The sequence below is a fragment of the Marmota marmota genome, unplaced genomic scaffold (assembly GCF_001458135.2).
Source record: "Marmota marmota marmota unplaced genomic scaffold, marMar, whole genome shotgun sequence".
NCBI lineage: Eukaryota > Metazoa > Chordata > Mammalia > Rodentia > Sciuridae > Marmota > Marmota marmota.
Window position 1 is genome coordinate 604998 of NW_026000076.1, and position 23589 is coordinate 628586.

At 35.0% G+C, this 23589-nt stretch overlaps 1 protein-coding gene across 3 annotated transcripts in view; it reads left to right on the plus strand.

Annotated features, from left to right (window-relative positions):
* Positions 1–2620: 2620 nt before the first annotated feature.
* Positions 2621–23589, plus strand: part of Plppr5 (phospholipid phosphatase related 5) — a 244821-nt gene continuing 223852 nt past the window's right edge. The window contains exon 1 of one of the 3 annotated variants that reach the window (XM_048814395.1): positions 2621–2760. In XM_048814395.1, coding sequence (XP_048670352.1) covers positions 2719–2760 — 42 coding nt within the window. In that variant the 5' untranslated portion in view covers positions 2621–2718. The remainder of the gene's footprint in view (positions 2761–23589) is intronic. The other 2 variants (XM_048814394.1, XM_048814396.1) reach the window with 2 other exon arrangements.

Below are 23589 nucleotides of genomic sequence, written 5' to 3' on the forward strand. Positions count from 1 at the left end.
ATTGGTTTATTATCTTTTAAGCCACATAAAAAGAAATAAGACTTTCAAATGCACAGAGGGATAAAAAATGCAGTTGGTGGTTAGAAGAGCACCAAAGGTCAATGGGTAACCCATCATTCACTGGCTCTAAACCAACTTGATAATGGAGGACCCTATGTCTCTCAAACTCACAGGAAAATCTTAGTTAGAATTGTGGCTTTAGGCCATGCTTCTCCATTCCTGACTTCTGTTTCTTGGTCTGTCCTTTGGCCAGTTGCTTTTGTTGGACATTATCCACTGTTGGCTTCCTTTAGATGTCACTATTCCAAACAGACAACAGTACCATATCCTCTAGTGAAATTACTGACTTCTCCAGTCTCTTCTGATGCAATGGAACACCACGCTTCAGGTTCTCCTGCAAACAGTGTGTCCTGAGAGCCACATCAGCTAAGCACCATTGCTAATTCCACGGATACCTTGGGGATTCATGGGATAATCACGGGAAGCAAATGGATCTTTTCATTCTGCAATACATTGGGGAAGAATGACCCCTCCACAACCTCATTAGATCATAAGTCAAATTTTAGCGAGAGAGAGAGAGAGAGAGAGAGAGAGAGAGAGAGAGAATTTTATTATTTATTTTTTAGTTTTCGGCAGACACAACATCTTTATTTGTATGTGATGCTGAGCATCGAACCCAGGCTGCCTGCATGCCAGGCGAGCACGCTACCGCTTGAGCCACATCTCCAGCCCTTAGCGAAACATCTTTAACTTTTGAGTTTCTGCCTTCTGCTAGATTTAAAGAGGGACTTGATCAGAGATAATTCTTGGCAACACTAGGTTATCCTAAGAAACTCTCCCTGACCCTAAGGTAAAGCTGTGCTATTGGATGTGTTCACTGACTTTCTTGTCCTTTAGTATCAGTGCTATATCATACAATGGGCTCCTCTGAGAAGTCCCTTGGTTATTTAGATACCTTAATCTTCAAAGGTCTTTATACCAAACTGACCACATATGCTTGTTTATGCCTAAACCCAGCAATGGATGCAGGATAGTCTGTAAGACAGAACTATGTCTACAGAATATTTGCTTTCTGGATAAGCATCGTAGTGCTTCTCAAACTTAATTTTTGTGTTATTATCACCTAGAAGAATTAGAAGAAAACATAAGGAAAAATTTTTGTGACCTGAAATTAAGCAAAAAGTTTTTTAGACATGACACCAAAGCACAATCTATATAAGAAAAAAAATTGAAACTTCAACAAAATTCAAAGCTTTTACTCCATAATGAGAGAAAATATTTGTAAATCACATATACAGAATATCTGAAAAATCAAAAGTAAGGAAACAAAGAAATTAGTTTTAAGAACAGACAAATATTAGGACACTCACCAAGAAGGTTGAAGAATAGCAAATCAGCTTTAGAAAAAAAATCAATATCATTAGCCTTAAGTGAAATGCAAATTTAAATCATAATGAAATACTACTATATACTTATCAGAAAGATGAAATGTCTAAAAAATTATTGTCAATATCAAGTGACAAGCATGTGGAGCAACTAGAACTCTTAGAGAGTGCTGGTGGTGGTACAAAACTGCATGATCATTGTGACAAGAGTTTGGCAATTTCTCATAACATTAAACATATACTTATCATATAACTTAGCAACTCATATTTCCTAGAGAAATAAAAGCTTATGTTCACATAAAACTTGTAGACGAATATTTATTTAGAAATTTCCTTCAGCACAAAAGTCCCTCACATGGATGAAGAAACAGTGCTATATATGTGCATGCCTGTAATCCCAGTGACTTGGGAAGCTGAAACTGGAGGATCCCAAGTTCAAGTTCAGCCCCAACAACTTAATGAGACCCTAAGCAACTTAGTGAGATCCTGTTTCAAACTTAAAAGGGGCTGGGGATCACTGGTAAAACACCCCTGGGTTCAATACCCAGTACCAAAAATTAAGGATGGATATCATATTATTGCACTTATATGACATTCTCAGAAAGATAAAATATAGAGGTGGACAAAATATCAATGGTTGTCAAGGGATAGGAGAGTGGGATCTGATTGGAAAGGGAGGACATGTGGGAATCATTGAGATAACAGAAGGAACCCTTTCCTTATCATGGTAATGGTGGCAATGATTGGAATCTATGCAAATGCTAAAAGTCATACACCTGTTGATGAAAATGTAAATTTGATGATAATTTTTAAAAATAAAATTAATAATTTTAAAAATCTTTCATGCTTATAACTTACAAGGACATAGACAAATTTATCAGGATCTCATTTTAAGTGGCTCATATAGTATCACTATTGATGTTTTCTCCTTTTCCCCACCTCTTCACTCATAGTTAAAATGTAACCAGGACTTGTCTCCACATATTAAATCCATATGTTAAACAGCATTTCTGTGTGAATGCATAGGTTTTGTTTAAGTTATCTTTATTTTCAGAAAAGATCTCCCTAGAAGGTGGCAAAAATGGCCATCAGTAATTCCAGGTTTCCCTTTGCCCTATGAGCAAGAAGAAATTGCCTCTTTCCCAATATGGTAACTTCTAAGTTCCCTGGGAGAAAACAACTTCTATTGATTATTATTACTATTTTTTTGTCCAGTGTCCATTTCAGAACGCACTTTTACGTGTGTGTGTGTGTGTGTGTGTGTGTTGCCGGAGATCAAGCCCAGGTCTTCACACATGCTAGGCCTACCATTGAGGAGCTCTACCACCCAGTTATGTCTTCAGTCTCTGAATGCTTTGGACCCATCTTTGTACAGGTAGGTCTTACTCAGTTCCATTTCTGCTGCTGGGCCAGCCCCATTCACTCTTAGATCTAAGAATGAAGTGTGGATAACCAAAGGCAGGCTGAAAAGACAATAAATATTTGTCTGTGGAATATAAAACACCAAATTCACAGAAGCAGAGATCAGAATGGTGGTTATCAGGGGCTGAGTGTGGTGAGGGTTTGGAGAGCTTGGTCCAATGATACAAAACTTTGGTTATATAGAAGCAATAAGTTCAAAAGACATATTGTATGACACAGCCAATATAGTGAATAGTAATGTATTATTGAAAATTGCTAAGATAATATATTTAAGTGTTTTATCACAAAAAAGCTAAATATGTGAGGTAATGAATATATTAATTATCTCAATTTAGCCATTCTTTGGTGTATATATATTTCAAAACATCATGCACTCATTTTCAAGCAATGAGAGCACCTAGGCAGTCTGGATAATAGACTGGGCTGTTCCTCCATTCCTCCTAACCATCTGCACTAGATGCTAAAGGGATTCAAATGAATCAAGCAACAGTGCCCCAGTGCCTGCATTCTAAACCCAGGAAAACATAGGATGCTAGAACTGCAAGGGTCCCTGAAGAGCCAGTCATCTGCACCATCTCTCCAATTTCAGGAAAGGTCTTGCTTGTACATTTCCACAGGTAACAAGAAAAGCACATGCTTATGATTTTCATGGAATAATATTCTATTAAAACCCTTGGTAATGCTTGACCACCTTTATTACATCCTCAGGAACCTTGGAAATGTGTTAAAGCCAACTAAGCCTTTCATGTATTGATTTCATGGGGTCACATGAAAATGCAGCTCTCATAGTTTCGTCTTTAGTAATACATTTTTAAAGAAACAAAGAAATTACCTTCATTATTTCCAATACTTCCATATAAACTTGAATTTGTCATTAAATCACAAAATCTTCCATCAATCATTTGTTGCTAAAGTGCCAAATTCTTGTTCCGTTAAATTTTCTTTATTAGCTTCATTTTTAACCTTTTGAATTGCTTCTTGAATCCCTTGAAAATTCTGAATAATCTGCTTCAGGGAAAAGGGAATCTGAACCTTACAGACCTTCAACTGAAAAACCCAGTGATATTTTCAAAGTAGAAAAAGGAGCAGAGGGTCTATAGATAAGGTTATTCCAGGATTCTGAGGAAGTCCCAACACAGACCATCTGGTCAAAATCCAATTGCTAATGGATAAACATTTTTTTTTTTTTTGCATCCACAAATGTAGCCTTAAGGGAAATTAAGCCAGGATTTTTTGAGAACACCTGGCACAAAAGAGCTGTTGTCAAAGAAAGCTAAAGACTATATTGATAATTTCAGTACATCAAACCACAAAAAATACAAATTTTCATTTACTAATTGATGAGAGTGAGGGTTCCTATGTAAAGCATTTTCAAATCTATGTCCTACCCTCGTCTAGTAATTCAGCCCATTAGTTAGAATCCATTTAATTTCTTCTAAAAAATATGAATACCAGCCAGGACTTAGATTTTTCCCCCCTTGGAAAAAAAAAATGATACTGTAGCTTTAATTGTGCATGGACCTGAAAAGGTTGTCATGGAGATGAGAATCTGTGATAGGGCTGCTCCACTTCTCTGGCCTTGTTCTGAGCCTCCAGTGGAAGGTTCTATTGTTAGAGTTGGATTTCAACTTCTGCTAATAAACCCTGTGCACAATGTTTTAATGCGTTTTTGTTCCTGCTACTGTCTTGTTTCTTGAAAGCAACGCAGGTGCTCAAAATGACAATAATGAGAACGCTTTAGAACATTCTGTTTGTGATTGCTGTAGAACACAAAAATGGTGTCCAGCAGGCTCTCACAGTCATGCCAGTCTCCTGCCATAGTTTGTAAACGTTTGCCACCTAGTGGTAACATTTGGGACATGCTGACTGACAGTGCTAAACAGTCTCATCTTTTAGATATTAGGAATTAGAAAAGAGAATGAGTACTTCTAGATTCGTTATTTTCTAATTAGTTATTTAAAATTTATAATTTCCCAATTATTCCAAATTTAATTTTATTAAATCGTCTTTTCAATGTGTTTATTTCACTTATATTTAGAAATCTGCTTACAATCTGTTATCTGATGACATTATAAAATCTCCAGTGTGTGGTAATGTTCCACTTTTTATTTATAATATTATTTTAGCCTATTTTCTTTTTCCTTAATCTAGGGCTATATACATTGATTTGAAGAGCCACTTTTGGTCTTGTTGGTTTATTGTGTAATTTTTGCTATTTACTGGACTTCTACATGTTCCATTTTTTTTCCTTCCACTTGTTTTAGATTTGACTTGATGATCATATAGCTTCTTGAGATAAAGATTAGATATTCATCTTTCTTTTTTTAGATATTCATCTTTCTTATCTAGTATGTGCATAGAAATCTGTAAGTTTTTATCTGTAAGTTTTATCTATATATGGTTTTAGTTACATTCTCTATACTTTTGATGTGCCAATTATGTTATCACTTATTTTCAAATATTTCCTAATTTTCACTGTAGATACTTTTTTATCAAAGCATTATTTATAAATGCATTCATTTATAGAAAATACTAAAGGTTTTCCATTTTTTGTTACTATATTATTTCTATTTTAATTATTTCTGAAGAGAATATAATTTCCTTTAAATTTTTAAATAAATGATTTCTTCAAGGATGGTGATGATGATGATGATGATGATGATGATGACGATGATAATGATGATGATTTAGAATAATGAGACTCAAACCTGGGTCCCCATGCATGCTAGGCAAGTGCTCTCCCACTGAGCTCGACCCTCAGCCCCAAAGGAATTATTATTTAATAGACTTATGGCATCTATTCATACTGTGTGCCTCTCTTCACACTATGGCCTAAAATGCCTTTAAGATTCAGTTCAAATGTCAATTACTCAATAAAATCTTTTCCAATTCCTTCCTTCCTAAGCCTCCTTAATCAGAAACAATTACTCCTCCAATTGTGCTCCCCTGGCATCTTGATCTTAGTGCTATTTGATACTGATGTGTGATGTGTGTGTACACCTGTGTGCCCATCTTTTTCCAGGCTAAGCAGTTCTTTGAGAAGAGAGTGCTTTTTTACTTTGTTCTTCCTCTGTACTCAGGTATTAGTGGGAATGTAGAGAGCCCTAGTAAATGTTCCCCAAGGTAATAAATCATCTGCCTTCTACTTTCTAGCCTCCTCTAGAACCATCCTTCCCTTTATACTTATTGTCTTTTCCCACCAATCTTCTTTTAGTCCCTCCTCAGCAGGATGGCATTTTCTGCTTCGGAGCCTGTACACATGTGTTTCCTCTGCATGGCATAACAGTCTTCTCTCCCCTTCACCTTGTTAGCACCTGCTTAGCATTTGGCTCTCAATTCAGGTATCTCCTCTTGAAGCAGGATTTCCTCAAGTTCTCAACATGTAGATACATTCTCTTTGCAGAATATTCTTATTTTATTCTTTGTGTGTTTCACATTTTGATTTTATGTTATCTGGCAATTAGTTAATTCATATCTGCCTCAATCTATAGTATGGAAGGCCTCTGGTCACTGGAACTACACCTGCTTTTGTTCATGGTGGAATCTCCAGTCCTGAAAAGCAGTATCTGTCTTATTTATTATAGTTATATAATTCAACTTATTATAGTTGAATTAAATATTAGTTCATGTTTGCATGTTTTAAGTTTTGACCAAAATAATTCTAAAAGAGGAGTTATAAAATCAGCTGGAGAACTTCTAATCATATTGAAAAAAAATACACCATTTGACCAATCTACTGAAGGGAACAATCCTCATTTAAATACATAAATTGTTAAAACAATAGCAACAAAAAAAGATTGTAAAAGAAAACCGTCTCGTAATCTATATATCAATCTCTGTATATCCTACCTACCTATCTACCTACCTATTTACCTATCCTTTTATATTTCTGAACTTTCTTCAATTCACTCAATTATGTTTCCTGGAGGGATTTTTAGTCTCCTTTCAGACAGAAAATGCACAACCATGAGAAGAGCGTGGGATGTTAGACTGAAAAAACACAGGCTTAGGAGTCAAGACTGTTTTTCAAATACCTTGGCCATTTCCAAGCTATGAGATCTTGATGGAATAGGCTTTTGGAATTTCAATTTCCGAATTTGTAAAATGAAATTAACAAAAACTGTTTTACAGGACATTTTCAAAGATTAACATACTCTTAGTTTTAGTCGTCCTTGTTAATCCTTGTTAGCCAAAGTAAACATTTACTATGTGATGAAAAGGTAAGCATAAAAAAGATACTGCCCTGGAACTCAAGTAGATTTGCGATGGATAGCAATACATAATTCAGTGATTATTACAGCAAGAGGTAACGGTGCTATAAATCAGCACCTGTAGTGACAGTGATAAGTGTAGACAGGACAGGCAGTGTGGATGAACGTGGGGTGGGCCCCTGGTGCTGGCAGTGGAAGGCAGAATGAGGAGATGGTGTTGCCAAACTTCTCTTATATTAGAGGCATTTTGTTATTGTGTGCTCTAGCACACTTGTTGGACCAAATTCTGTCCCTTCCTGGATGGTGCCTCAGTGTTGTCCTCTGTAATAGTAATGGAAGTTAACACTCACAAAAACACTTAATATATCCCAGAGATTTTCCTAAATGGTCTGTGTATCTTAATTACCTTAGTTTTTTTTTTTAATTTTTATACTTATTTTAACTTAAAATGTGAGTCGTTCTTAATCTTACATGTTATTAATAGAATAACATAACCTCAATACTTGTTCCATATAAAACACACATACACATACAGTACATAAATAGATATACAACATATCTCTGGTAGTAAAATTTCATGGGGACAATTGTTAATTTCCTTAATCTTAACAACAATCTTACAAAAGAGGAACCAAGGACTGATAGTTAAGTAACAAATATCTTAACCAAAGCCACAGAAATAATAAGCCTGGCAGAGATGGAAGTCAAACCCAGACAACCTAGCTCCAGAGTTCTGGCATAATCACAGTTAACTCTGTAAAGTGCAATGAATATAGTAATAGCTACATGTCCATCACTTAACACCTTGCCTCATACAAGAGAAGCATTCAATACATTTTATCTTTTATTAGTTAAGTCTACTTAGTGAAGATAAATATTTAAAGTATTTTTCTAATTCAGTTAATTCTCAGGGAAATATTGCAACATCTTGTTTCTCTAGTCTTTGCCAATAGATGTAGGCAAATCACTAAACAAGGCCAGTATTTTTGCCTTTCAAGAGCCCTCTTGTGGAAAAGCATAATAATCCAGGGTAGTGTTTGTGTTCATCTAAGAATTATAATATGCATAGGAAGAAAAACTAAATGTAAAGGAAATTCACTAATATTTCTTGATCTGGCATTGCTTTTAATTTCATTGGCTGTACCAAATATATTATTGATGGCTCACAATATGAAATTAAGTAGGTAAACTATGGCAGTGTTGTAAAAATATTAAAAAGCAATTTCTCAAGAAAACAGAAATCTACTCAGTAAGTTAGAGTAAAGAAAATTTTCATGGCATCACAAACAGTTTTTGCCAAGAATTTAAATTATTAGATAAGATAGAACATTGCAGATAAAAATCTACTTATCTAAATAAAATAATTACAACATTAGATTTTAATGTGAGTGATAATATGCTTTCCCTTTGCATCATTTATTCATTTTAAAACAAGCTTGACTAAGAAATTAACCTTGAACAAAGAATAATCCTGAATATGTTTAAATATACTATAGTATTTAAAAGGCTCTTGGATCAATTATAGGTAGAAACTGATTAAATATTAGTGTCTGGATGAATCATTTATTAGTTCATTCTATTGTGAGAGTTAATGCATGTCTTTTACTAGAGAAAAATATTCCTCTGGCATCAAGTATTTATTTATTTGTCTCTAATGTTCTCTGGCTTGGCGTGTAGAAATGTGTATTACAGTGACTTTATCTCCATTTTCATTTGTAAAATTGATACTAATATCTGCTCTAAAAGCAGGGAGACAGCTGCATGTTCTGAATAATGAGTGGTCCTCAGTCTTATGTTTTTTTCTTGTTTATTTTTTTCCCATCTTCACTCCAAAAATAGAGATGATATGAAAAATTTACAATCCTTTCTAAATGAAGATGCACATGGTCAAAATACCTTTTTAATTATGAGCATATTATTTAGGTAATTACCAAATATCATTAATTTAACTTATTAAGAAGAGTTCAATGTTAACTTCTAATTGGATTTACTTCCCATAAAGATGTTTATTGAGTATCTCTACCATTACATGGGTAATGTTTATGGCCATTTCCTCTAATAATCTTCACTGTAACAACTGTTATCAAACAGGGTAATTAAGAGACTTCAGGTCCTAGAGCAGTAAACGCAGAGCAGGGACTGGATCCCCATCGTCTGACTTCATTGGTGGTTCCTCGGCTGTTTTGCACTGGAATCCTTGCTGCCAAAGTTTACCTAGGAGGTACCTAAGATGCTTCTAAGTTTGAGTTGGGGGATTTGAGCAGCATCATGACTTGGATTTTCAGCATGCTTCAGAGAACCTTTTTATGTTTCATAGTTTGGAGTTTTCTGGAATGTCTTATTTGACATAGGAGGTCTGCAACTAAAAATTCGTTGAATTTCAATCTAACTACACATCCTGCCTCCTAATTTCCACCTCTCTGAATAGAGAAGGATAGAAGTTCCCTTCAGTGACTTTGATTACTATTACCAGTACCTCCTGTTTATCATCTTCCTTATCTCCCTAGAGGTCATTCTGAGGGCTGATCTAGTTTGTTTCAGTAAATATAACTCTTTTGCTGTACCCATGTTTCTATTCCAGCTACATCTGAGATGCAAGCCAGAGAGAATGAAGAGTAGGGCCTAAGAGAAAAGGGAGCCCAAGTGAAGAGCAAGAATTAAGCAAATTAGCATTGTGGTCACGCTACATCTCCATTCTCACTCAATCTAGCACTTTTGCATCAGTCATGCCTTCAAGACTCAACCTCATTCCTTTGTAAGAATTACCCAGTAAAACCTGAAGCTGAATTCAAGAGAATGAATGAATATCTTCAAGACAGAATGGTTTCCTCTAGGCACAGATCTCAGACCTCACTCAGTTAGGGGTAGATATACTGTATTTTGGACTGGAAAGAGACTTGGGTAAGCAGATCTGCTTAGCTAGGATCCATATTATGATTTGGGAACTTCCAAGAAAAATATAAAAACTCAACTGGCTGAAAGTTTTGTGTAGTCACAGTGCATTGGTTTTGTAAAACACACTAGGTTCCCAAACAAGCTAGAATATTAGCTGCTGTTGATCTTGGGTGAGTTCTCCCTCAGAGACCAGTTTCTTCATCAATAAAGTGGAAATAATGACAGTAAGGTTAATTTGTGGAATAAATGGATTATCTTGTGAAATACACATAATGAGTATTTAAAGAAGATTAAATTGTTAATGTTCTTCACTAAATTGGGGGCTAATTATAAACTTGAGTAGTTTACTCAGCATTTGAATAGTTTACTTTAAAACTATACTCTTACATTCCATTCCCTAACATTTCCAGGTTAATTGTAGTTCCTCAATCTTTTCTCTGCATGTGTCTTTGAACTTGTTTCTTTCTCTATTTGAATTTTCCCCTCCAATGCCCCTTGTTCAGCTTTGAACTGCCCTTCATTTTTCAAGACCACTTATATGTTAAGTATTTTATTGGAATAATATTAAAAGAATGAAGACATTAGGCACCCACTATTTAAAAATATGTTTCTAATCTCCTATGAAAATCAAGCAACAACTACCTGACAGTTTTAAATTTGCACTATGATTCTCAAATCCTAATTTAGCAATCTATTAAGCATATATGTTAGTGGATGTCTAGTATCTACCAAGTACTGTGACAGAGACAAGGGATGCAAAAGTGAGAGAAAGAGTAGAAATAACAATAACAAAAACAACAACAAAAAGGTGATCAAGGACCGTAAGAGGTTGTTCTGGTCTATATCATAAGTAGGGAAGTAGTGAAGATCTAAAGAATTTGTAATTACTAACTTACTACATCTGTACTTTTCTAGTTGTTGAGTATTTTTTTTTGTACCAGAGACTGAACCCATGAATGCTTAACCACTGCTGAGCCATCCCCAGCCATTTTTATATTTTATTCTGAGACAGGATCTCACTTAGTTGCTTAGGACCTTGCCAAGTGCTGAGGATGACTTTGTACTTTGGATCCCCCTGCTTCAGCTTCTTGAGCTGCAGCGATTACAGGTGTGTGCCACTGCTCCTGGTTTGGCTTGGTTTTTACGTAACTCTTCCTATTAGAATATAAAATATATGAAGGCAGAACACCATACCAAGAACATAAATCCTTATCATGTAATGAATAAATGAGTAGTTACAGTACTTGTTGGAGAGAGTGCTTCAAACAGAGAGTAAAGTTTGCGATAGAAGTACTAGTGGGAAAATATTGAGGCTGAGACGGAGGCAAGGGTTGGGAAAAACTGGAAACTAAACTGGCAGGGAGGCAGATGACCATGTTGAAGGATCTGGATCTTATCCTAAGATCTCTCAAGCATGGTATTCTCATGTTGCTTCACTTCTTGATTTAGTTTTCATGGAATATTAAAAAATCTCCTGCTCCAAGAAGAAAGAAAACTCTAAAATCAACTGTTCAATCATAAGAACACAGAAATCAAGGAGATGCTGATGAGCCCATTTCTCTCTCTTGCTGAGAAAAATCTCATCAGCCCACTGATTCCTTGTCCAATGCTATAGTTACAAAATATGACCCTGTGGCTAAGTGGCTGATTATGCTCATGGAGAAGCACCATAGAGACACAGCACAATATTGCTCTTAATGCAATTTGCTTTGGGATATATTTTATTTATCCATATTGAAGGAAATAGCTACTTTTTTGATAAGATGCCTGTCACTCTCTTCTACCATTCTAGTTCCCAATACATCTTCGACTAAGATTTCCTTTAAAGAGAACTTGCACTTGCAGTTTTATTGCTTGGAAGTTCAATTTGTGCCAGGGATAGATCCTTGTATAAAACAAATGTTTACATGTTTTCTGAAAAACCTTGTGGTTATAGTTTTTCTTCTTGTTTCTGTCAAAAGTAATGAAACTAGAGAAATAAATAGAAAGTGGACTTGGTTAATGTAGCTTGAAAATCTCAGTGTTTAATGTCACTGTCTTCTAGTGAGAGAACTAAAATCATGCTCCAAAATTATGCTACAAGGTCTAATTGAATTGGAAGAAAGGGGGGAAAAAAAGAAGGAAAAGAGAAGGAATGAAAAATTTAGTCTTAAATATTTACAATCAAAAAGTTAAGCACCTTGCCCAAGATTAGTATAGGACATAGGAAGCTTTGATACCATAAAATTGATTTTAACATAGCTCTCACTATTGAGTATTTTATTAAGTGCTTAGATATAAGTACATTAAAGCTTTGGTCTTTAAAACAACCTTTTGAGTCAGTTATTTTTGCCTTCATTTAAAATCAGCATACTATAGTAATGTAGCCACATAAATGTTCACAGCAGCTCAATTCACCATAGCTAAACTGTGGAAGCAACCTAGATGCCCTTCAATAGATAAATGGATAAGGAAACTGTGGTATATATACACAATGGAATATTACTTATCAATAAAAGAAAATAAAATTATGAAATTTGCAGGTAAATGGATGGAGTTGGAGAATATCATGTTAAGCAAAGTAAGCCAATCCCAAAAAACCAAAGGCTGAATGTTCCCTCTGATAAGTGGATGCTGATCCATAACAGGGAGGGGGGAGGTATGGAAAAATGGAGGAACTTTGCTTGGGCAAAGGGAAGGGAGAGTAGGGAGGGTTCATGGGGGCAGGAAAGATGGTGGAATGAGATGCATATCATTACCCTAGTTATATGTATGACTGCACATATAATGTGATGCTACATCATGTACAACCATAGAAATGTAAAGTTTGCTGCAATTATGTACGATGAATCAAAATGCATTCTGCTATCATATATACCTAATTAAAATAAATAAGTTTTTAAAAATAGATTCTCATTCTAGATAAGAATATTTAACCTTGAACAGGCCAACCAGCTTCCCCATTGCCACAGAGCTAACAAGGGTTGGATATGAGAGCCAATCTTCTTATTTGTCTTGTTCTATGGGAGCCTACTATGTTTATTCATGATGCTGTACAGCCTCTGAAAACTGCTCTGCTGTGACTACAGCTGCTAAAATCAGCCAATGGATTTTGTTTTTGTGTACAACATTAAAACAAACAAACATCCATACTCTGTTTACAGATGTTTCTTTTCAGGTTGTTTTTATGTATTCTCTGCCTTTAGGCCTTATGAACATTCATCATTATTGCTTAGATTGGGAAATATAGCGTGGAAGCTCAAATCAACCACTACTTTCAATTCCTTGACAGGGAATTACCTTCTCATGGGTAAGAAACATGTTTGTTAATCAGTCTTTATACCAGGAAATGTTACCGACTCCCCTGTTTCCCAAGTCAAGCAGGTAGGTAGGAAGTGGTAACAGGCTCTATAACCTCAACTCCTAATCACTTTCATTCACAGCAGATGTCAGTTTCAGAACTGCAACCTGCAAAACTCTTTTGGATAGTAAAGATAAAATCACCCACATAAACCATGAATTTGCCATCTGGAGTGCATTCTCTGAAACGTGTACATCTGAGTAAAAGAAAACTTTCTTGGCAAAATATTTCGGTCTTGTTGCCATAGTCATAATTGCATTTCCCTCTTTTAATCATGTGTGTGCTTTTTTGTTTCCCTTTACCTAATTCTGCTATGTATTTTAGAAATGGAAAGAAAATTCAAGTTGAGATGATAATAACATCTGATTTTCTAGGATAAATTGGTTATCTATTACCTTTATACTTCCTTTTCTTTTTCCTTTAATTATTACCAATAGTGCCCCTTTAGTATGTATTTGGATTTAAAAAATCAGGTTAATAGATTTTGTATCACATTTCTAAAAACAAATTAACAAAAAATTTTATTGTTATCTATAGATCAAGTTATCCATTGGAGTTGCTAAGGATGTTTCTGTTTCTGATATTCAAAGTAAAAAAAAAGAAAGAAAATGATATTTAAATATTTTAGTCAAATATTTTTTCTTTTTCTTTTGCAATGCTAGGGATTGAATCCAGGGCCTTGTGTATGTTGGGCAAGCACTCTGCTGCTGAGTTATACTCCAGCTTATAGTCAAATATTTTCTGTGAAAATAAACTAGCTTTTGTGAAGCTTTAGTGATTTGGGTTTAGAGGGTTTAGAGTTTCAAGAAACATTTAAAGCATTGAGTTAATTTTCTTAATATACTATATTTTCTGTACTCAACTATAAATATGACAGGCAACATTTAAATTTACCAAATGCTACTGTGGGTGAATATGTGTAGAGATGTATCCCTCAGAATTTGCTTAAGTCTTGTTATTTATTAAGAGGGAAAAGGCCTTGTTTGAAAGAAGAAATAAAACACAGCTGCACATAATCATATTTTAGAGTTTCCTGCAGATGATGTAAGAAAAAAGGATCCTGGTGAATACACACACACACACACACACACACAAATACACATGCATATTCTTAATTTCTAAGCAATTGGAAATCAACTCAGTTGCCTCTGAAACGTGGACAAAAGAAAAATTCTCAGTAATTAAGAATAATAAAAAAGTAAACAATAAAGATATTTAACCTTCTAAGTTAGAAATACCAAAGTATTTTTTAATCCTTTAATATCTTTATTTGACATTGTGGAGAGAATAAAAATTTCTGGTTATACAATTTAAAATAATCCTTGTTTTACATTTCTCATATGTGTATTTATTTGGCAAGTAAATAATTTAGCATAAACTTTATAATAGAAGGAACACCAAATTCTGATTATATCCAGAAAAAGAATTTAATACATTGCATAGGTGAATATTGTCTCTTTGAAGAATATCAAGGATTTGGAGGTTTTTGTGTACATCAAATAAATCATGAAATAATAAGAGTTGGACCAGTACATTTGTGTGTGTGTTGTGATGGGGTTTGAACCCAGAGTCTCATTCATACTAGGCAATTTTACTGCTGCTGGGCTATACTGTTAGCTCTGTGCCAGTACTTTTAATGACTTTATTTGATAAAGTTTATTGATTCTAATAAGATTTTACTCAGCAGACAATTTAACGCTTTGTAATATATAATAAATAAACAATAAAAAGTCAAAATAATTATTATGGCTACTTTCAATGATATCAACTGGACCCTAGGAATTTAACAAATATTATTTTTGTCACCTAAGGTAGTCATGGACTTCGTTTACCAATGAGAGTCATACAAGATTGATTTCCAAGCTTGTGCTTTGGCCCCTACATTCTTTCTTTGTAAGCAAAGTGTTATTTCCAGCCAGTGCCAACTACTTTAGTCTGAATGTTAGGTTGCCTTGCCTGTGCTTTTTGTCTCTTCTGTCCTTGAATCAGACAAAATAGACTAGGATTTGCTGTGTTAACAATTTAATAAAATGACTGTAGTATAACATAACCATGATTTATTTCTCACTGTTCACTTGAACTGTGGAGTTGGTGGCAGGAGCTCACTTGCACAGGTACTGAATATACCAGGGCACTGGGGCTTTGCCTTCTGGAAGGAACCTCACAGCTGCATCATCAGGGTCAGTGCAGAGGGGGACATAGCACAGAGCCTTTTCAGGACTTATCCCCCATTGACACTGTCATCTCTACTCACAATTCATTAGCCAGGGCTAGTCCTAGGGCTCCATAAAAGAAGTCTTAGGGAAATGCAACTTTTCTGATTCAGGGAAGACAGGAGAACGGTTTATTGGTAAATACTAGTGATGTCTACCATAGCCCTCATATCTATATGCTAATTCTAATTATCTTTAATAAATCCTCTAAATATTTATTGATATGATTTTAAAATGACTGTAGTCCCTCCAAATTATATAAGGAAAAATCACAAAGAACATATAAAAATGATAGATTATAAAAGAAAAATACAAAACCAAACAGCAAACAAGCAATAATAATTGAATAGATGAGGGGAATAAGATAAAATATAATTGTAAAACTATTGATAAGAAGATAACTCACAGCCAGAATTAAATGTAAAAAGTATGGTGCTAGCTCACTAAGGAAACACAGTCCAAATGCAATGCCTGCTGTGTGGGTGAGTCACACTTAAATCTAGTTAAAAGCATGAGTAATTCTGTGTGAGGCAAACACAGGCAAGAAAGATGGTGGAAGAGGAAACCAGAGATGTGCAAGAGTAACGTGTATTGTCCTAACTGTCTTCACTGGGAAATACAAAAGAAATAAATCTGTTAATTAACATGCAAGCCAAGGAACTAGGAAAGATCGCAAATGATACGTGAGGAGAGCAATAGGAATGATTCAATAAAGATATTAGTGTATTTTAGAACAAGAGGGGGAGAAGTAGAATTAATCACAAATTCCCCAGGTGTGATTCTTGGAAAACAGAAGCAGCAGTCGCTGCCACAGCAACAGCAAAGCAAAGATGAATCTGAAAATCCCAAAAAGGAGAAAACAAAATCAACACATCAGGTTAACAGCAAGAAAATTTATCTACAAAAGATATAGGTGGAATTAAAAGGAACAAGGAACACATACTTCTTTCAAGGAATAAATAATGTCCAAAATCCAGGATGAAATAGTAATATGTATAAAATACAAATGATGTAATTTGACTGAAATAGAGAAGCATATCAGGGCAAGAAATTTATATTGGTAGAAATTTTTGGAAGTATTGTCGAGTCATATTCCATAATTTTGCTCCTGGATATATTACAAATACACAATATCTCATCAACAACATGTATTCAAACCTGGAATGAAACTTTGGAGTCTAATATAGTAAAGTTCTTATGTCTAATTACAATCACCCCTTGCTTATTCTTTGATTGCACAATAAAAATAAACTTTGATGTGAATAATATACTGCAGTAGATGATACAAAAAGGTTGTCTTGGTTTGAGAAATGTGATTTTTAAGAACATTAATATTTAAGAAGCAGTAAACTATAGTGCCTTGTGGAATGATTCCAGCTCACTCTGAGATTTGATATTTTTTCCCATAACACATAAAATCACAGGAGATAATCAATTTAATCTTTATGTGTGTCTATATTGTTGTGTGTCTATATTGTTCCCTCTCTACTCTTTCACTGAATGTAAAAATTAATATATATCATGGGAAATAAGAATTGACAGGGAAATTTTGTCCTGTTTTTCCAGAATAGAAAGCTTTATTAAGCATCAGCTATAATCACTCAGAATATAAACGTCAATATCATAAGAAGTAGCAGCATTTCAAATTAGTGGTAGACAGGTAGATTATTCAATAAATAGCATCATAATAACTAGCTCGCCTATTAGGGAGTTCAATAGTGTGCAATAGCATATGCACGAAGCCTACTGATCTTGATTCAGAGGTTCCTTCTATTTCTCCTTCTTCCTCTTCACTGCCAGGATATAGGAGAAACCAGGTCCTGGCTTTTAATTATTTTGCTTTTAATTATTCTAAGTTATATTTACTGTTAACTCTATTTTCTATTGCCAATAAAGATTTTTTTAAACAATTTACAGTTTGAAGCATTCGATAAAGATGAGAGCACTAGAATAATTTGTTTCAATCATCATATGAATGTGTTACTTCCTATGACATCTATAATCTCTGTTGGCAACTATGGTTTCACAGCTCATGAATGACCTTGAAAGGATGAATGATGCAAATTTGAATTATGCATCTCCTATTCTGAGGCCATGCTTCTGAACTCATCTGTTTATGAAATTTCCCTTCCCGGGAAAGATAGATTTTTTTCCCTTACATGTTTCTCCTTCAGTCAAAGGAAATTTTAATATAATTATGGGTATGCTTTTGAGGGATAAGCATTTTCTAATCTTTCTCTTTCTGTTCCATCAGGAAATTGCTTATTGGTATCATGTATTTCATTCAAAAGCATAAGATCTGCTCAATAAGATAAATCTTGGCCATATGTCGGCAGCCAAAAAAGAAAAAAAAATTGTCATAAGCAGAAAGCATGTTGAGAAAATAGGGTACTTACAAAATCCACATTATATTCCTCTAAGGTGTCATTGTTTTAGAAATAATGGTTAACATAAGGTGTATAGATGCTAAAGTCCTAAATCTCAAAGTACATGGTGATTTTTATTTTTTACAACAACACAGGTCTCTCTTTCAACCAGTGGAGAATTTTCTCAGTGCCTTTTCTTGTACTCCAAAAGAGGGAAGAACATCTCTTTGTTCCTCAGGGAGATTTCCTATTGAGCAATCCTTGCTAGGACACACAGAAACTTTATGGAGGGAAGAAAAATGGTGGTATTACAGGTCCCTGAGCCAGTGTGGTAGTGCTGGGTACATCTAGGGGAGGAGAGGGTGTCACATGCAAGGCAGTCATCCTCTCTTTCTGGGGTCATGTGTACTTGGGACACCTTTGGTTACTGCCTGCATTCATTCATCTGCTCTTTCAGCAACTATTGGACACACTGTTCAAAGCACTGTTACAGACATAGCACAGAACATGACAGAATTGACTTCCTTCAAGAAGCTAGTGTTTTAGTGGAAGAAGACAAAACCAAATGGACCAAAAAAAAAAAAAAAAAGCAGAATAGGTAGTAAGTGTTTTGGAAAAAGAACAGCAGGAAAGGGGCCTCAGGAGGGGGGCCTCCTTCAAAGTGGTAGTCAGTCACACTTTGAGATTTCATTTGGTCTGATGTAAGTCTCAGATTTCTGGGTGTGTGAGGGATGCTGGGCAAGTGATCCTCCCTCTCCACATCTATGGGAGACATCATTAGATGTCCATGTATCAGAAATAATTTCCTTTTCATTTTTCATTGTTTGTTTATATATTTATTCAGCTTTAAATACACTCACACACACACACACACACACACACTTGATATATAATGCCTCTCTTTTCAGTGTTCAAAGGGCTTACTATCTATACAAAATCCAAAATCCTTACCATGGCCTATGAGACCCCTGTGTGACCTAGTCTGCTACTAACTCTGATTTCAAGCCCTGAGTCTTCTTGCTCACTCAGCTCCAGCCAGCATGGGCCCCTTGTATCCTCAGCTATACCAACTCTTGCCTCAGAGCCTTTACAGAGCCACTCCCTTGACCTCCAAGATCCATTCTCAAGATTGCTGAGTGGCTTGCTCTTTGGTCTTTCCTTTGTACCATCTTCAGAGAAGTCTTCCTCAAACCTCCTAAAACAATCCCATCCCTATTCACACCCCAGCAATCTGACCTTAGATTGGATCTCAATTGTATTAATAAATAGAGACTGGGTATGTACTTTTCATTCTTAAATTGAATGAGGTCTCCCTGTAGGTGGCACTCAGGCTGAGATCCAAATGACTAGGATAGATTCAATCTTGTCAAAATCAGAAGGAATGCTCTCTGAGCAAGTGGAAATTGATGCAAAAGGCCTTAAGTGGGAGGTGAGCTAGACTCCTTATACATGTGGCTGGAGCAAGGAGAACAGGAGAAGCAAGACTTTTTAATGAGGTTAAAATGGTGAGGAAGGGTCAGATTCTATAAGAATTTTGGGTTTTACAATAAAGAGGTTAGAGGTTATTCTACATCTGATGGGAAGTTATCATAGAATTTTAAGCAGGGTAGTGTCTAAACAGGTACTCTGTTTAAAGGGTCACTATAGACACTCTGCAGTACCATTTACAGGGAGGAAGAAGATGTTCTTGTCAGCATTTTGGTGCTGTGAACAAAAGACCCAATGAAAACAACAAAGAGGAGGAAAAGTTTATTTAGTGCTCATAGTTTCATTGGTTTCAGTCCGTAAAGGGCTGCCTCCATTACTCTGGGCTTGAGGTGAGGCAGAATATCATGGCAGAAGAGCTTGGAGGAGGAGACCAGCTCAAGACATGGTACCAGAAAAGAGGGATGGGGAGATAAGGGGGAGGGAGAACTCTCTATTCACCAGAGATGAAATATATATCCCCAAGGTATGCCTCCAGTGACACGCCCTGTCCAGCCACACCCTACCTGCCTACAGTTAGCACCCCTTAATTCTTTCAAGTCAATTGATGCATTGGTTAGGTTAAGGCTCTCATAATGCAATCATTTCACCTCTAAATTTTCTTGCATTTTTTTAACACATGAGCCTTTGGAGTATTCCTCCTATCTAAAACATAGCAGAGGACTAGAGGAGAGAATTATGTAGGAAGAGAAACCAAAATTAGCTTTGACCCCATTTAATTTGATGGGCATATAAAATGTCCGCAGATATTAAACAGACTGGAGTTCCAGGGACATAGTATGGCTACAATGTTTCCTAAGTGTCTTAACTAGATGTCTTTTGAGATGACTAGAAAGACGTCAATTAGGCAAGAAACATTTTTAAGTAGCTTCTGTGTTCTTCATTCTGTAAGGTATCACAGGAATACAGAAGATATATTAGACATATTTCTTTCTCTAAGAGCTTCCACATTAACTAGGAGTATTATTAAAGTCATAAATTAATTATAGAGCATTTAAGTGCTAACTCAATGACCTCACCTGTAAGAATTGGGAGAAGAGGATGCTCAGTGTTAGAGTTACTTCTCAAATAATGACTTATGATCCTTTGCTAGAGTTTTTTTTTGTTGTTGTTGTTCCTACTTCAGTTACTGTCAACTATAAATTCATTCACGCTTTGTAATTGGAACATAATGTTCAGCAACATAGACATGGCCCTATTTCTCATAATTCTCACAATCTAGTTAAAGCTTACATTGAAACATTCACACAGTATCTGTGATGATCATTAAAAAATAAATCCTCTTGTGCTCTAGGAAAACATTTTAAGGACCTAATCTAATTGTTATCATGGAAAGTTTCTGTGTTCAAATATCATTTGAGTTAAATCTGAATAAAGAGGAGAAAGAAATAGGAATGTAGGGGATTGGAAGAAAGACAGTAGATACAGAAAACATGTGTGAAGTCCCTGAGCTGGTGAAGCACAATGCACTGGAGGAATCCAGAGAAAGCCATTGTGACTGGAGGCCCAGGTGCCTGACTGGAGGAAGCAGCTTAATAACTAGGTCCTGATAACCATATTAAGAGAAATGGAAAGCCACCAGAGGATTCTATGCAGGAATGCCATGATCAGATCCTCATGTCTTAAAGATCTTCTGGCACCTATACAATAGGTTTGGGAGAGAGTAGAGCAGGTCCAACAGGTGTAAGAGTTACTTACACTGTGAGAATCTATGGTAGACTGGAATGGAGGGCCAGTTCTTGAGAAGTCGACATTTGAGATGACATAAAAGGATGTAGAGAGAGGGTAAAGTCAACCAGGCTTGATGTAGGGTTATATGAAAGCTTGAGGGAAATGGTGGTGTCAAAGATGATTGACAGATTCCTGATTTGTATAATCAGAGGATGGTGGTACCCTTCACTAAGGCAGGACATTTAGTAATGTCACATTACTTTCTAAAATGATGGGTTGTCCTGGTCACTAAAATGTGACCTAGTAAAGTCAAATGAAGGTTTAAAGATCATAGCAGGTATACTTTATTTTGTCAACTTTATCAATGCAGTATTTTTGTTTAAACTTGATAGAACCTCTATAAAAAGAAACTTTTTTAAGCATTTGGATGATTTTACATATTTATTTGATACACGGTTAGCAAGTTAATCCTGTTAATTTTCCTCACAAAAGCATATTTATTAACACATTTTGACCATGAAAAGCTTTTGAGTTAATAGTTATGATTGAAAGAGACTAATTCTGTTTGCCCTTAATCTCCTTTGCTGTTTTCTGTCTTTGTAAGACATCTTTTGGAGTGCAAAGGGAAAACTTTCTTCAATGAGTGGCACATTGCAGTTTCATTCTGTTAATCTCTAGACAATGAAAATGAAAATTTAGGAAAGCTGAAATTCCTTCCTCTTATAGTACCTTTCTTATAACGTTTCTTGATAGCATGTATTTTAAGCAAAATTAACCACTTGAAAGGGCAGAAATAAACATGTTTAATATATACACAGTTTTGTGTAACTTCTATCTCTATAAATACCAGACATTTTCATCACCTGAAAAGAGAACCCTGCACCTATTACACGAGTACTTCATCCTTGCTTCCCCTTACCCCTGGAATTCTCTGTTCTACTTTCTGTTAATAACATATTTGTTTTCCTTTTAAATTTAATGCTTATTTTTAAATATAAAAATATTGTATTTATTCAAAATATGCTTAACACTGAATAACGTGAACACAAATAATTTTATTATATAGAATTTGAAAATCTCACCAGCACAAAATTAATTTTCAGATCTAACCTACAAACTCAAATACACAAATTTAAATCTTCAAATTGTTTTAAATATTGAATAATTCAATAAATATTAACTAAACATCTTCTATATGGTAGGGATTATAAGGATAAAATAGAAGTATACTATATGTTCCTTATATTCAAGGAATAAATTTCAATAAATTTATTTTGAGTAGTAAGTTTAAATTCAGTCGCTGGTAATTTAAAATTCAGAATCCATCTCATTTCACTGGTGGAGAAACTGAGGCCCATATGCTAGAAAATGTTCCCAAGCTGTGCTCTATCCCTAAAAGAAGCTCTCAGCTAACTAGAGGTATTGGTGTTTTATTGCCTTGAATCTGTGCAATGGAAGAGGTCCAATGGATTGAGTGTGGCTGGCAGGCTATTATGAACAGGATTTGTTTTGTCTAGTATATGGAGATAAAAAAGAACCTGATTGTCAAGGGGAAGCTAGAGTTTGAGTAGCATAATATATATTCTAAATAAAACTTAAATGCTGCTATTGAAAAAAAAATCGTACCTCTTTTCATATTCTGATGGTGGAAGGTAGATAAAGAATTTTCATTTATTTACAAACAAATATTCTGCCACTTTTGGGAAAAAAACAAGGAAAGGGTAGGGTGGAATAAATAATTTATTGGCCAAATACTTACAATTTTTCAGTAATTTAGAAAAAATAAATAAATAATATATCATTTTAATACAAAGACTTTTAGGCTGTGTTTTTCCTTTCTAAATTTCAAATTCCTGAGGGGAATTTAATTTGCCTGGCTTATGTACAGTATCTGCCAAAGGACTGATCATATATGGTAAGTCAAAGGATTGATAATTTATGGTAAGAGTTAAACAAAGAAAAAAGACATGGCTTCTGGGGATATTTCATTCAGCACAGGAGTCCTTTCCAGTAAAAAGGAAATAATATTAGTAGAATAAATAGCTCAAAATGTTACCTATTATAAAGATACTAGAGTTTGCTTCGTGTGCAATTGGAAAACATATTGCCTTAAATGATGTCATCTTAGAATGGTCAGACAAACCTCATTTCACATTAAGTAGCTTCAATGTCAGATAAGGAAAAGCAAAATAAAATAAACTCGAAGCTACCTTATATAAGACTTGTCTTGATCAGAATTGCAATAAAATTACAGAACTGCAATGAAATTCATCAATGCATCTTAGCTAGGTAGTTTCTATAATTGTGTTGTACATTTTAGACATTGGAAAGTGATAAAACAATACTACTAAAAAGTTGCATATATTGCATTTGTGTATTGATGAAAATGATTTCTAAAAGAAATACTGTTCATTTTCATATCTCTTTGATGTCTTCTGAGAACTGTTAATCTACATGAGCTGATGTTCTATCCCATCCTGTCGCTGGATTCAACAGAGCTGCTCATTCCATTTTTGTTTGTTTTGCTTCTGATTTTCTGCTCCAGATTCAGCTTGAAGACAGGACTCTGCTGCTAAAATTAATAGTCAATAGATCATAGGA